The sequence below is a fragment of the Rhinoraja longicauda genome, chromosome 6 (genome assembly GCF_053455715.1).
Source record: "Rhinoraja longicauda isolate Sanriku21f chromosome 6, sRhiLon1.1, whole genome shotgun sequence".
Lineage (NCBI taxonomy): Eukaryota > Metazoa > Chordata > Chondrichthyes > Rajiformes > Arhynchobatidae > Rhinoraja > Rhinoraja longicauda.
Window position 1 is genome coordinate 55,105,325 of NC_135958.1, and position 15,985 is coordinate 55,121,309.

The 15,985-nt window shown below is 43.9% G+C and overlaps 1 protein-coding gene across 1 annotated transcript in view; it reads right to left on the bottom strand.

Moving 5' to 3' along the window:
- The window catches only part of pik3r5 (phosphoinositide-3-kinase, regulatory subunit 5), a 104,774-nt gene that overhangs the window by 11,495 nt on the left and 77,294 nt on the right, over positions 1 to 15,985 (bottom strand). Inside the window, exons 12-15 of the mRNA XM_078400996.1 lie at positions 14,821 to 14,952; positions 12,948 to 13,076; positions 8,945 to 9,038; positions 7,243 to 7,319 (exon numbers count right to left, since the gene is read on the bottom strand). Coding sequence (XP_078257122.1) covers positions 7,243 to 7,319; positions 8,945 to 9,038; positions 12,948 to 13,076; positions 14,821 to 14,952 — 432 coding nt within the window. The remainder of the gene's footprint in view (positions 1 to 7,242; positions 7,320 to 8,944; positions 9,039 to 12,947; positions 13,077 to 14,820; positions 14,953 to 15,985) is intronic.

Consider the following 15,985-nt stretch of genomic DNA (forward strand, 5'->3'; position numbering starts at 1 on the left):
GTCACATCACATCAGGCAATCATTATTATGCAATAGTGCCGCCTTTATCTACAATACACTCGACCCCCCAGCGATCACGGAAGGCCTCCAGAGTCCCCGTGGACACCGCGTGTTCCCCCTCCAGGGGCACGCAAGCACGGACATAGGCCCGGAAGAGGGGCAAGCAGCCGACTCTGGTGTGACCATTGACTACCCGCCGCCTGGACCCGCGAATGGCCATCTTGGCCAGGCCCAGGAGTAGGCTGCCAGGGTACTCCAACATCCTTGTGTCTCTCTACGACGGAATGGGCAGTTCACATGTCAGCTTGGGACCCTTCTGCCGACATTGCCATTGTCATGTCCACTTTTCTCCACAAGTCAATACGTGTTTGCCAACACAATTGCTAACCTCAGCCACTTCCAATGAACTATTATGAGTCGGATGCATTAACTTTCTTCCTCTTTCTCAACAGATTTGCGTGGCCTGCTGAGTATGTCCAGTATATTTTTAGTAATTAGCTATTGAGGTCTCTGGTCAATCTTGAAACCACAATCTTCCAACTCAGTTGAAGCTAAATCTCTGTCACTTGTTGTTTTAACCTCTGAGTAAAGGGTCAATTTTCAGTGATGATCCCTTTCAATAGTGATTTTTTTAAATTCTGACTGCCCTCAAAGAGCAACATAAAACATTTGTAAGTTCTAAATTTAGTTTAGTTTTTAGTTTAGTTTTGTTTAGATATACAGCATGGAAACAGGCCCTTTGGCACTAGATCACCCATACACTAACTAGTTCCATGTCCTACACTCTAGGGGCCATTTGTAGAAGCCAATTAACCTACAAATAGACAATAGAGAATATGTGCAGGAGTAGGCCATTTGGCCGTTCGAGCCAGCACCACCATTCACTGTGATCATGGCTCATCATCCACAATCAGTACCCCGTTCCTGCCTTCTCCCCATATCCCTTGACTCCGCTATCATTAAGAGCTCTATCTAGCTTGAGCATCTTTGTAATGTGGGTGGAAACAGGAGCATCCGGAGAAAGCCCATGCAGTCACAGGGAGGACATGCAAACTTCTGCATAATCGAGATCGAAGCCAGATCTTGGTGCCGTGAGGCAGCAGCTCTACTGCTATGCCACTGTGCCACCCCACCCTTGTGCAGTGTAGCACTTTCTTACTTTTCATTACCATGATAAGTGAGTATATTTGTTAATTAGCAGTCTCAAATGATGTTATAATTAAACATTACTCTAATTTTAAACCCACAGCTTCAATTGGTTGCATTTACAGTCTTTAGCTGTTCAGACAGATAGATGTTTGGTGAACAGGAGCTGCATTGCCAGCAAATGCTCATTGCAAAACGGACTACATGAAAACAGGAACAATTTAACCATGAAACCAGTTCCACTCTTACAGTTCCACTGCATACAGGGCAAATAGATCCACAGAGGATGCCATCTCTCTGGCTCTTCACACTGTCCTGACTCACCTGGAGAGACAGGGCACGTATGTGAGGATGCTATTCATTGACTATAGCTCTGCCTTCAACACGGTCATCCCCACCAAGCTCATCACCAAACTCCACCAACTAGGCCTCAGCTCGTCATTATGTGACTGGATCCTGGACTTCCTGCTGGAGCGACCGCAGGCAGTGAGAATGGGCCCGCACCAGTCCTCCACTATCACCCTGAGTACCGGCACACCACAGGGCTGTGTTCTGAGCCCCATGCTCTACTCCCTCTTCACACACGACTGTGTTCCTGCATTCGACACCAACACCATTGTCAAGTTTGCAAACGACACAACGGTGATCGGGCTTATCACCAACGGTGATGAAGCAAAATACAGAGCGGAGGTGCAGAACCTGGCGGACCGGTGCTCGGATAACAACCAGTCCCTAAATACCACCAAGACCAAGGAGCTGATCATCAACTTCCGTAGGTCACATAACGGGGAATACGCCCCGATCTCTATCAACGGGGACAGTGTGGAGAGAGTGTCCAGCTTCAAGTTTCTGAGCACTCACATTTCGGAGGACCTAACATGGTCCAATAACACTGCTGCGCTGGTCAAGAAGGCACAGCAACGACTGTTCTACCTAAGAACACTGAAAAAGTCTGGTCTACCCCAACAGCTGCTGACGACCTTCTACCGCTGCACCATAGAGAGCATCCTAACACATGGCATCCCTGTGTGGTACCTCAGCTGCACGGAGGCAGAAAGGAAAGCTCTTCAGCGGGTAGTCCATAGAGCTCAGAGGACCATCGGAACACAGCTACCAGCCTTGGAGGGCATCTACAACACACGATGCCTCAGAAAAGCCACCAGCATCCACAAAGACTCTTCACACCCCTGCAACAGTCTGTTCGAACTCCTTCCATCAGGCAGACGATACAAGGCCTTCTATGCCCGCACCTCCAGACTCAGGAACAGCTTCATCCCCAGGGCCATAGCTGCTATGAACCGGTCCTGCTGAGCCGGATGGTCACATCGCACAGTGAACCGGCACAGACCTACTTGCACTTTATTCTGTCTTAAAACTGTTACAATTTGTTTCGTTGGGTTGTTGTTGTTTAAATTAATTAAATTATTGCATCGTATGGGAGGCGCATTCCCAATCTCGTACCGCTGTACAATGACAATAAAGATATATTGTATTGTATTGTATTGTATTGTAGAGATAAGCAAATTTATATCTCAATAGTACCTTTGTCCTGCACTGCTCTTGCCATGCCATTGAACTGCACAGTAACATGAACAGCATCATGGCTGCTCATGTTCAGCTGCAAAGCGTGCAGAGATGATTTACGAGGATGTTGCTGAGATTTCAGGGCATGTGCTGTAGGGAAAGGTTGGGCAGGCTAGGACTTTATTCCTTGGAGCGCAGGAGGCAGAAGGGTGATCTGAAAGAGGTGTGTAAGATCATGAGGGGAATAGATAGGGCAAATGCACAGAATCTTCTACTCAGAATAGGGGAATCAAGAGCAAGAGGACATAGGTTTAAGTGGAGAGGGGGAAGATTTAATAGGAACCTGAGGAACAACTTTTTCACACAGTTATGGGTGTATATAGAACAAGCTGCCAGAGGGCGTAGGAAGGAATTGCAGATGCTGGTTTAAAACGAAGATAGACACAAAAAGCTGGAGTAACTCAGCTGGACAGGCAGCATCTCTGGAGAGAAGGAATGGATGATGTTTCGGGTCGAGACCCTTCTTCAGACCTGAAACATCACCCATTTCTTCTCTCCAGAGATGCTGCCTGTCCCACTGAGTTACTCCAGTTTTTTGTGCTAGAGGGGGTTGAGGCAGGGACTATAACAACAATTGAAAGATGTTTGGAGATTTTTACATGGATAGGAAAAGTTTAAGGGGAGATATGCCAAACGTATACAGATGGGACTGGTGTGGATGGGGCCATCTAGGTTGGTATGGGCAAGTTGGGCCGAAGGGCCCGTTTCCATGCTGCATGTCTCTATCACTCCCTATAAGAGCTCCAAATCATCTCAATAGAATCTTTCAGCTAAACTTTCAGTGCCTCTAAAAACTTTTCCTGTCTGTTTGAATTCTAGAGCAAGATTTTTCTGAAAATTATAGCGTTATCTTACTATACTCAATTATTAAAATGGTAACACTAAATCACGTGGGAAAATAAGAAATAGCAACTAGCAATGTGCCTCCAACACCAACCAGAGAGATCTTCACTCATCAGATCAACTCCATTTTGCTGTCCGCTCCTTGTGACACGACTCGTTAATAGACTTAACATCTAATACAGTTAATATCTAGGCCTTAGGTCTCTGGAGTGGAGAATACCAAGAGGGAGAAATTCCTCTTTATTTAATTATGATCTTCCAGAGTCTCCATCTTCTCCTCTTTTGTCCTGTTAAGCCCACTCAGATGAAGATCACCTCTCAATCTTCTTAAAACCAAGGGTGTTTTAACGGGATGCACCACAGCATGGTTTGGGAACAGCTCCGCCCAAGAACGCAATAGAATGCAGAGAATTGTGGACGCAGCCCAGACCATCACACAAACCAACCTCCCTTCAATTGACTCCATCTACACTTCATGTTGCATTGGCTAGGCCAGCAGTATAATCAATAATGAGTCTCACCTTGCTCATTCCCTCTTCTCTCCTCTTCCATCAGGCAAGAAGTACAGAAATGTGAAAACGCACACATCCAGATTTAGAGAGAGTTTCTTCCCAGCTGTTATCAGGCAACATCATGACAATTATTATCCTATCACCAACTAAACAGTTGTCATTGGAGACCCTCGGACTATCCTTTATCAGACTTTATCTTGCACTAAACGTTATTCTCTTTATCATGTGGGCGATCAGATTGTAATCATGTATGGTCTTTCCGCTGACTGGTTAGCACGCAACAAAAAGCTTTTCACTGTACCTCGGTACACGTGACAATAAACTAAACTAGACAAAACATTTATAGAGTTTTACTGCACAACCTTCACTCGTGGATCAATAGCTTATCACATAAATCATCCAAGTGATCTGCTTTAGTGCAAGCATCTCTCTCCTTAACAAAAGGTGATTAAAACCGTGTGCAGTAGTCCTTCTGTGGCCTAACTACCACCCTTTACAGCAATAGGAAAACTTTCCTACTTTAATACTCCGTCACCTTTCACTGGGGGGATTTATTTGAACATAGCAACATTTTATTGCTGCTCCACTGTCAAATAATACTCTGCATTTTATTCTTCCTACTGTTACCATGATAAATGGTACTGGCTCGAAGTACCGGCCTGAAGGGCCGAATGGCCTACTCCTGCACCTTTTGTCTATTGTAAATGGCCGCATTTTCCCATAATGTATTCCATGTTCCATTCTCTCGAGCTATCAATATCTCTCTGCAGACCTTTTGTACCTTTTCACAACTCGCTTATCTTTGTATCATCGGCACAAAGGCCACTATCTACTCATCTCTTCCTCAGAGAACTATACTCTGCACTCTATCTTTTCCTTTGCTCTACCTATTGTACTTGAGTTCGGCTTAATTCTAACTGTGCATGATATTATCAGATTTCATTGGATAGCATGCAAAACAAAGCTTTCCACTGTACCTCGGTACGCGTGACAAAAATAAACCGAAACCTAAATGTATTTGTGCAAAATCAATAATAAACAATCTCAGAATAACTCAATGACAAAGATAGTTAATATTTGAGATTCGAGCCTCCATAATATTTCAACATTTTAATCACAGCTAAAGAACTGGATAATTTCTCAATGTTCCTTCCACTATTTTTTATTCATTAATCAACCCATGCTCCATAATCATATACTGTATCAGACCCAAGGAAAATAACTCTGACAGTGCAGTTAAATTCTATATGGCACCTCACTGAATGTGCTTTGAAGATCCATCCACACTTTATCCACTGCTTGGCCCTTATGCTTCCTGATAATTGCAACAATTTATCAAACATGATTTCCCTTTAATAAAACCAGAATTAATTTGCTTATTGTGCGATGATTTGCAAAAAGCCCTGCCAGGACTTCCTTGAAGTGGTTTCCAACAGTTTATCAATGTTGACAGTTAGACTGGCATTAGGTTCCTGATTTCTTCATCCCTCCTTTCATGAATAAAACTCTTATGCTTCCCCAATCTGCCATGACTTTCCCAGAATTTACTGGATTTTGCAATGTCCGGATCAACTGTTGTCACCACCCTTTTCTGTTAAGATTTGGGGATGCAGGCCACTACATCCAGGGTACTTGATCTGCCCAGGTCCTTTTGGTTGGCAAACCAAGAGATTGAGTTGGCACTGAACTTGGCCATGCAGTTATGGGTGTGCGGAGAGTAAAACAAGGGACTGATCACACTGCCTTGAGGAGTGCCAGCGTTGAGTGTCAGGGTGAGGAAGATTCTATGACCAATTCAAACTGAATAAGTTCTGTCACAAAGTCAAGAAGCCAAGTGAAGATGAAGATCCCACGGTCAAAGTGCGGAAGTTTACGGATGAGCTTAATCGGTATTACAGTTTCAAAGGCAGAGCTGTGCTCAATGACTGGCAGCCTATCAGGGTGATCTTATTGTGTTAAAGAGAAACTGTAGATGCTGGTTTATACCAAAGATAGACACAAAATGCTGGAGTAACACAGCGGTTCAAGCAGCATTTCTGGAGAAAATGGATAGGTGATGTTTCGGGTCGGGACCCTTCTTCAGACATTGTAGTATAGAGCGCGGGGGAAAACATTTGGGAACAAAGGATAAAAACGGGACAAATTGGGGCTGGTAGTAGATAACCTCAGCAAAGGAGGTTCCCTGATAGGTTGACTGTTGGTTGGGCAGGTGTGGCCAAGAAGTTGTGAACTGTGGAACTAGTTAATTGATTTTTATTGGAGGAAGAGGTGTGGGGGGGGGGGGGGGGGGGGGGGAGGGGAAGGGCAAGATGGGTGGAGAGGGGAGGGAGGTTTCCTCTATAATCAGTCTGAAGAAGGGTCTCAACCCGAAACATCACCCATCCATTTTCTGCAGAGGCTGCTTGACCCGTTGTGTTACTCCAGCATTTTGTGTCTATCATGGTCGACCTTATAGTCAAGGTGATCCAGAGACGATGGTAGTGCAAGAGAGATGGCATCCTCATTGGACTTAAATTTCCTGTACATTTCATTGTCCAGTATTACTCCAGCTGCATTCTTCCCTTTTATGTACCTGTAGCAGCATCTAAAGCCTCGGCCTCTATTCCTTTCATGTGCATTCTCATATTCAGGGTTATCCCTCTGTTTCTTAGTCATAGCTTGCAGATTTCTAAAATATCTTCCATTTTCCAGCCTACCGCCAATTTTGATGTTGTGTGCCTTTTTTCCAATTTGACATCATACCTTGCTTCCTGAGTTAGCTCATTTCCTCCGTTTCTCAATCTGATGAAGGGTCTCAACCCGAAATGTCTCCTGTCCATTCCATCCACAGATACTGTCTTCCCACTAAGTTACTCCAGCACTTTGCATTTTACTCTGTTTCTCAATTGTTTAGTTTAGAGTTCCAGCAAGGAAGCAAGCCCTTTGGTCTACGGATTCCATGCCGACCATTGATCACCTGTTCACGCTATTTTATCACACTTTCTTATCCACTCCTGACACTTTAGGGGCAATTTTACAGGGGACAATTAACCTGCAAACCTGCACGTCTTTGGGATATGGGAGGAGACAGGAGCAGCCGGAGAAAACCCATGTGGTCACAGGGAGAACATGCAAACTCCACACAGACAGTACCCGAGGTCAGAATATCGTCGCATACCTTGCAGTAGGCAATCTGCAGAGCTAATGGTACTGCTTCTCTGTCACCATCAATCCCAAGCCTTTTACATCCTGGACCTACATTGTTTACAAACAAACAAGAATTAAATTAAATGCAGGTCAGCAAATCACATCAGCACAAACCTGCGTAGTTGTTTTTCATCCATTTCTAACCACACAGTTTAAACAATAAAATCTTTCAGTGTTCAGATCTCCCCACAGGATGACCATGAACCCACTCTTAGCCAGTATTTCAACATTCAGGAAGTTACAATGATTAAATCAATGCAGGGAACAAAGTTGGCATGGAAATGAAATAAGAGTGTGGTGTTACCTCATCGTTTCTGTACAGTTACAGCCAGCTGCATTATAGATCGTTGGTTTCAACACAGCACAAAATTCCCCCTTTTGAACTGAGACAACTGAATCAGCCTTAAACTAAATTCAAATTCTGGTTTGGCAGATGTTTAAGAAACATTTAGACAGGTTCATGGAGAGAACAGGTGTAGAGGGATATGGGCCAAACACAGGCAGGTGAGACTAGTGTAGATGGGACATGTTGGCAGGTGTGGGCAAATTGGGCCTAAGTGCCTTTTTCCCATGCTGTATGAACATGACCCCAACTGTACATTGTGAAATAAACGTTACGGCACAGTTCAGAATTATTTTAAGTTCTACATTTCCAGCTATTTGAGAAAATGTGAATTCTATAGTTCCATCCATTTACAAAATGAATCAAGGCTTAAACTCAAATAAGAATTCTGGTTAGTCAGAAGCCAGAATATACATAGTTAAATACTTTTTACAGCAAAGTTCAAGATAAATTAAACTTCTGCATTTTCGGCTATTTGTGAAAATATCCTATGAAGAATTCATGTTTTTATGAAACAAACTACAAATATTGTATCAGCACATTAAAATGAATATTTGCATTTAAAAGTTACCAGTAACATTAAAAATTAAGCAAATTTTTTTTCTCTTCGTGCAGCAAAATTTGATTATTGTTTAGTTTAGTTTTCTATTGTTACTTGTACCAAGGTACAGTGAAAAGCTTTTTTCACTGCTATCCAGTCAGTGAAAATACAATTAATCTGTCCACAGTGTACAGATACAGAATAAATGGGATAGAGTCTAGTGTAAAATAGCGTTCAGTAAAGTCTGATAAAAGATAGTCCGAGGGTCTCCCATGAGGTACCTCAGGACCGCTGTTAGTTGGTGACAGGATGGTGATTGTCATGGTTTTCACTGTAGTTTTAGAGATACAGCATTGACCAGGGATCCTCGTACACTAGATCTATTCTAAACGCTAGGGACAATTTAGAATTTACAGATGCTAATTAACCTACAAACCTGCGGATCTTTGGAATGCGGCAAGAAACTGGAGCACACGGAGATAACCTGTGCGGTCACAGGGAGAACGTACAAACTCCGTACAGGCAGCCCCCATAGTCAGCATCGAACCTGGGTCTCTGGCACTGTAAGGCAGCAACTCCACCGCTGTGCTACAGTGCCGCCCTTTACATCTGACAGTCTTTTAAGACAGACATGTGTCCATTCAAACTTCCAACTGGAGCTCAGTGCAACTCCAACGAGGGTTCTGTGTCAAAGAACTGCTAACACTCACCTTCCAAAGGAACATATTGGTCTTTCTGCAAAAATAATGGGAGACATTTCGTCTGAACATCACAGAAAATAAAGCGTACCTGAGGCTTTAATAGCTCTTGTAGCGGCAGATTGTCCAAGCTCGAGGGAATAAACGAAAACCTCCGATCTCTTCTCTCCACCAGCCAGAGTTAACTGTCAAAAGAAGACGTAATGCATCTGAATTATTTCTATACTTTAAGCTTGGAAGCAATATTTTCTCTGACTTGCCTTTGCAAAAAGTCAAGTATCACAAACATTGTCAGGACATAGACTGAATGTTTAAATCATGTGCATTGTAAGTCTTCAATGGATATACTTTGGAATAATGGAGACACAAGGAACTGCAGATGCTAGAATCTTGAGCAATTACAGAGTGCCGGAGGAACTCAGCGGGTCAGGCAGCATCTGTAGAGGCAATGAACAGGCGACGTTTCGGATGTGAAGATGGGTACAAGCCTGAAATGTTGTCTGTCTATTTCCTCCACAGATGCAGGCTGACCTACTAAGTTTCTCCAGCACTATTGAATAACAGGTGATAGACACAAAGTGCTGCAGTAGTTCAGCGCGACAGGCAGCATCTCTGGAGGAAAGGAAGAGGTAAAGTTTTGGGTCGTGACTCTTCTTCAGACTGAGAGTCAGGCGAGAGGGAAACTAGAAGTACGTAAAGGTACAGACCAAATCAAAGCCAGTACCAATGTCCAAGGAAAGGCGGAGCCCTCAACGGTCCATTGTTGGCTGTAGAATAACGAAGATGAACCATTGTGGACTCGACCTTTCCTTGGTCATTGGCTTTGGTTTTAGTGCTGGCTTTGATTTGTTTTGTACCTTTTCATACCTCTAGTTTCCCTCTCTCCTGACTTGCAGTCTGAAGAAGGGTCACAGCCCAAAATGTCACCTTTTTTCTTTTCTCCAGAGATGCTGCCTGACTCGTTGAGTTACTCCAGCATTTTTTTTGTTGGTGTAAACTAGCATCTGTAGTTCTTTCCAACACACTATTCTATACACACTATCCTCCCTACACACTACACACGAACAGTTTGGATGGCTTTGATTAGCTGATTAATTTGTGCATGATAATAACGTGTTGAATCAAAGTTTTAATGCCCTTTTATGAACTAAAATAAAGTGATTAGTCATTTATCATTTTAGATGGGGAAGTACCATTGGCTATGAAGTAATTTATCCGGCAAACCCAATTTCTAAGAAGAAAAACAGGAAATAATGGCAGGAGTTTTCATATCCGTTCAGTGACTACAGTGCAGTATGTAGCTTAAGTTACTTTAGAGATAACCTATTTCAGGTGATTATCATTTGAGGCACGGGGAGGGGAACGTTCTACCCTTCTATGGTAGGCAGCCCAGTGGCGCAGTGGTAGAGTTGCTGCCTTACAGCGCCAGAGACCCGGGTTCAATCCTGACAACGGACGCTGTGCCACACATGAGGCCAAGATAAATTAAGTATAAGACAATAACTCCAGATGCTGGTACAAATCGAAGGTATTTATTCACAAAATGCTGGAGTAACTCAGCAGGTCAGGCAGCATCTTAGGAGAGAAGGAATGGGTGACGTTTCGGGTCGAGATCCTTCTTCAGACTGTCTCATCTGTCTGCACATGATCCATGCCCTTCCATTCCCTGCATATCCATGCACTTATCGAAAAGACTCATAAACGCCACTATTGCTGTTGTGGAATACCCTGAATCCATCAAGGGGAGAACTCACCCGTACTCAGTTATAGGCCTGATATTGACCCAGTTGTCGGCCTGTTTCATTGCTCCTGATACAAGAAGAAGAAAGGGACAGAACTGGTGTTGGCTCACTGCAGCCAATATAGTTCATGGAGATAATACATTTGAACATAGAACAGTACAGCACAGAACAGAACCTTCGGCCCACAATGTCTGCGCCAACCTTGATGCCAAGGTAAACTAATCTCATCTGCCTGCAAGTGATCCATATCCCTCTAAACATGACCCGAAACGTCACCCATTCCCTCGCTCCTAGATGCTGCTTGACCTGCTGAGTTACTCCAGCATTTTGTCATATCCCTCTACTGTACTTGTAAGTACACAGGTACTTATCTAATAGTCTCTTAATTGCCATTATCATATCTGCCTCCACCACCAGCACATGCCAGGCACTCACCACCCAGTGTAAAAAACACTTGCCCCAAACGTCTCCATTAAGCTTTGCCCCTCTCACTAAAGCTTTGCCCTCTCACCGTAAAGCTATGCCCTCTAGTATTTGATACTTCCATCTTGGGGAAGAGGTTTTGACTGTCTTGCCTCTCATAATGTTATATTCTTCTATCATCTCTCCCTGCAACTTCTGGCATTCCAAAGAAAACAATCCCGTTTGTCCAAACTCTCCTCGTAGCTAAGACCTCATAATAAAGGCAGCTTTCTGGTAAACTTTAGACTTTAGAGATGCAGCACGGAATCAAGCCTTTCAGGCCACCGAATTCGCACCGACCAGAAATCACTGCATGTACTAAACTATCCTACACACTCGGGACAAATTTACAATTTTACTGAAGCCAATTAACCTACAAACTTGAACATCTTTGGAGTGTGGGAGGAAATCGGAGCACCCTGAGAAAACCCACGCGGTCATGGGGCGAACGTACAAATTCTGTACAGACAGCACCTGTAGACAGGAATCTGGAGCTGTAAGACAGTAGCTCTACCACTGCGCCACTGTGCTGCCCTCTTCTGCACCCTCTCCAAAACATCCATAACCTTGCACTAATGGGGTGGCCATCTTTTTATTCCACAAGTCCATTTCTTGATTAGTGACAATGGAGTGTACTTTAGACACTGTGGTTCAGGCAAGCAGTTCAACAAAAGCCATAGACGTTATTTGAGCGGCACGGTGGCGCAGCAGTAGAGTTGCTGCCTTACAGCGAATGCAGCGCCGGAGACTCAGGTTCGATCCTGATTACGGAGTTTGTACGTTCTCCCCGTGACCTGCGTGGGTTTTCTCCGAGGCCTTCGGTTTCCTCCCACACTCCAAAGACGTACAGGTATGTAGGTTAATTGACTGGGTAAATGTAAAAATTGTCCCTAGTGTGTGTAGGATAGTGTTAATGTGCGGGGATCGCTGGGCGGCGCGGACTCGGTGGGCCGAAGGGCCTGTTTCTGCACTGTATCTCTAAAAAAATAATTTAAAATATAAAAATTCATACAAATATCTTAGGAACTTCCAATTGAAACAAAAGCCTGACTTTTTTTTTAGGTTGCGATTCATTATTATAACATGTACTGGGATGCAGTGAGAAGCTTTGTTTGCCATGCTATCCAAACCGATCAGATAGACCATAGACAAATAAACTCAGTTCAAACTCAAATACAATAGATAGAGCAAAGGGAAAGATACAGAGTATAGAATGCAAGTCTGGGCATTAATAAAAATAAATCACTTCACACTGAATAAAAGAATAAAGATTTCCTGAAAGATACACCACCAGAATATAATGTGTAAACCTCAGAAACGGATATACGGAATGTAGCTGGCTGCGTACTTTGGTTCCGTTTACACACTGAGAGAGACAAACAGCAGGCCTGGTTTGCCGCTGCCTTCAGGCCCTCAAGCTCGGAAGCCGCCAAGCTCGGCCCCCTAGACCGGAGAGCCGAGGAGGAGGCAACCGCGAGGAGTAGGCCAGTAGGAGAGGGACCGGGGTATTGCCTTCAAGGTCGGCTGCAGGAGATGCCCCCGGGACACGGGCGAGGAGAGGTACGTCGGTTCGCGGGCTGAGCCAGTCGAGGGTGACGGAGGAGGTCCTGCAGCAGCCTGGGGCCTACCTGGATCGGGAGCTGCTCCAGTACATCCAGCACGTGGACTGGACACTGGACTTTTGTGAATGGCACCAAAATATGGTGACTCACGCATGTTTATTTAATTATATTTATGTATGGTCTATCTGATCTGTTTGGAGAGCACATAAAAAGAATTGCACTGTGCAGTGCAGATGTGACAATAACGAACCATTGATAACAGTGCTAGTGTGATTATGGATTTTCACCTCACTAAGTCCCGGGCAAACAGTGCAGATTGTACATTTACCTCTGCTTGGTAAAGCTGGATTAACACTGGGCGAGCGGCATTTCGACAGTAATAAAGAATCAGGTCACCCATGATGGGAAGCCTCTCTGGCAGCCTCTCAGCTGAAGCGTTTTCTGGCTTGGAAGGCTCCTACCGAGAACAGACAAGAATCATATGGTAGCAGTAATATTCATCAGAAAAGGCTTAGTTCATAATAAATTATGTTTATTAATAATTCAGAAAACATCTCCAGGGTAATAGTCAGTTTGACAAAGGGTCTCGACCCGAAACGTCACCCATTCCTTCTCTCCTGAGATGCTGCCTGACCCGCTGAGTTACTCCACCATTTTGTGTCTACCCACATTTCAAAAAATAGGCATCCATTCTGCCTTAATTGTGTTTCTCCTTATTGCCCATATAAAACATAGAACAATTCACAGGGTGGTGAATCTGTAGGTTTCATTGCCACAGATGGCGGTGGAGGCAGTCAATGGATATTCCTAAGGCAGAGATTGGCAGATTCTTGATTAGTAAGGGTGTCAGAGATTATGGGGAGAAAGCAGGAGAATGGGGTTGAGAGGGAAAGATAGATCAGCCATGATATGAACTTAAGAAAAATCCAGTATGTTGGAAGGAACTGCAGATGCTGGTTTATACCGGAGATAGACACAAAATGCTGGAGTAACACAACGGGTTGGGCAGCATCTCTGGAGGAAAGGAATAGGTGACGTGTCAGGTCGGAACTGTTCTTCACAGATTCACAAGTACAGCACAGGAACTTCGGCCCACAATGTCTGTTCCAGACATGATGTTAAGATAAGATAATCTCGTTAATTCTTCTTATCTCCCTAGTTCCACCTCTGTTGCAGTTTTCACAACTTTATTTTTTTATCATCATTGTTCGTAATTTAATTTCAACTGATCCCAATTTTTTACTTGCCTGCTTTCCCTTTCAATTCACATTTTGCACACTTTCTAGGAGCAATTCCGTGCTCATGGTGGATAAACCAGTTTTGTGGGATGCAACAATCAGAGTTTGTGTTACATCAGTGTTGTACAGTTTGTTCAGTATTTGCCCAGTCTCCAACTGGGATCAACAGGAAACTAGACTTACAAATTGTTTTCTCACAGATTACACAGATTGTACATATCAGCAACAAATTATACAAAGAAGCTTCATCTTATTTTAACTTGATCCCTGATTAGAGAAATCTATTACTCTCTTCCCTTCTCTACTCTCGTGGCCAACTTGTTCCTCTTCCTCTTTTAGTGTAGTTTTGTTTAGCGACACAGCACGGAAACAGGCCCAACAATCTCCACACACTGGGGACAATTTACAATTACCAAAGCCAAATTAACCTACAAACCTGTCCAGGACGAAACCAGAGCACCCGGTCACGGGGAGAATGTACAAACTCTGTACAGACAGCACCCATAGTCAGGATTGGACCCAGGTCTTTGGCGCTGTAAGGCAGCAACTCTACCGCTGCGCCACCGTGCCGCCCTGATGAAGGTTTTGTGACTTGAAAAGTTAACCTTTTCTTTTTCCACTTAAAGGCAGCATAGTGACGCAGTAGTAGAGTTGCTGCCTCTCAGCACCAGAGACCTGGGTTCGATCCAGTTTGTAAGTTTGTAAGTTCTTCCCGCGACCTCAGATTTGTATTACATTTCTTACATAAACTATTGCCTTGTCACTGCAGATAAATTCCTTCATCCATTTCTCTTTAACTATAAGTAAATAGCTAGTCTAGAGAAAACGGGCAGAAAGTAAATTGACTTCCTTTGAATGGATGATGAAGGCAAATGGAGAAAGAGAGAGAGCAAAGAAAGTAAAACTTGAAAATAACAAGTAATTTTAAGGTTAACGGCACAATCCCAGGCCATCTATGCTTACCTGGCAAAGAAGAGTTGTTGGTAAGGTCTGCAAGTCTAGAATGTTGCGCTCATACCAAGAGTCCAACATGCCAATGTATCGGGCAATGTTATTGGTACTATCTTTTTCTGTGGGCTCACGTGAGCCAAAATCCTAAAGTATTAATAAAACCAAAATGAGGAATGGGGGAATAGTATTTATTTCATCATATTTAATTTTGAATCAGTCCTTTTGTCAAAAATACCCAGAACTGCTGCCACGACCAGGCATTCAATTCAAGTCAAAGCAAACAGATGAACACATTTCATGCTATGCTGGAAATTCGTATATATGTTTAGAAAGAAAAAAGGTCATATCTTTCTCATGAACTTGGCACATCTGCTTGTTTGCGGGGCAGATCCCAAAGCCCCGATGAAAGGGAGCAAAGTGGTGCAGCTGATAGTGCTGATGCCTCACATGTCCAGCTTTGACCCGGAGTTGATAAAATTATGTGAGCCAGAGATAGGGTAGACAGTCAGAACATTTCTTCAATATCCAACACTAGAGGACATGGCTGTAAGGTTAGAGGGGGAAAGTTTAATGGAGATGTGTGGGGCAAGCTTTTTTTTTTTTTACACAGAGTGTAGTGGGGGCCTGGAACGCATTGCCAAAGATGGTGGTGGAGGCAGATATAGACAATAGACAATAGGTGCAGGAGTAGGCCATTCGGCCCTTCAAGCCAGCACCACCATTCAATATGATCATGGCTGATCATTCTCAATCAGTACCCCGTCCCAGCCTTCTCCCCATACCCCCTGATTCCGCTATCCTTAAGAGCTCTATCTAGCTCTCTCTTGAATGCATTCAGAAAATTGGCCTCCACTGCCTTCTGAGGCGGAGAATTCCACAGATTTACAACTCTTTGACTGCAAGCTCGGTGGTCAGTGTGTCTTTGTCCTCTAATCCTCTAGTTATCCTGCCCCTGACCTTGAATCAATGCTCCTTGATTGCAGAAACCCTGCTAAGTGTGAAGGTTTCTTTGTCCTTTTCCCATCTACGCCCCTCATAATATCTCAATCAAATCAAATCTCAACCCCTCAACCTTCTCAACTCGAAGAAAACAAACCCAGCCGATCATTATCTTCCCACAGCTGAAAAGCCCCATTCGTGATAACATCTTGGTGAATCTTCTTTGCACCTGCCCTTG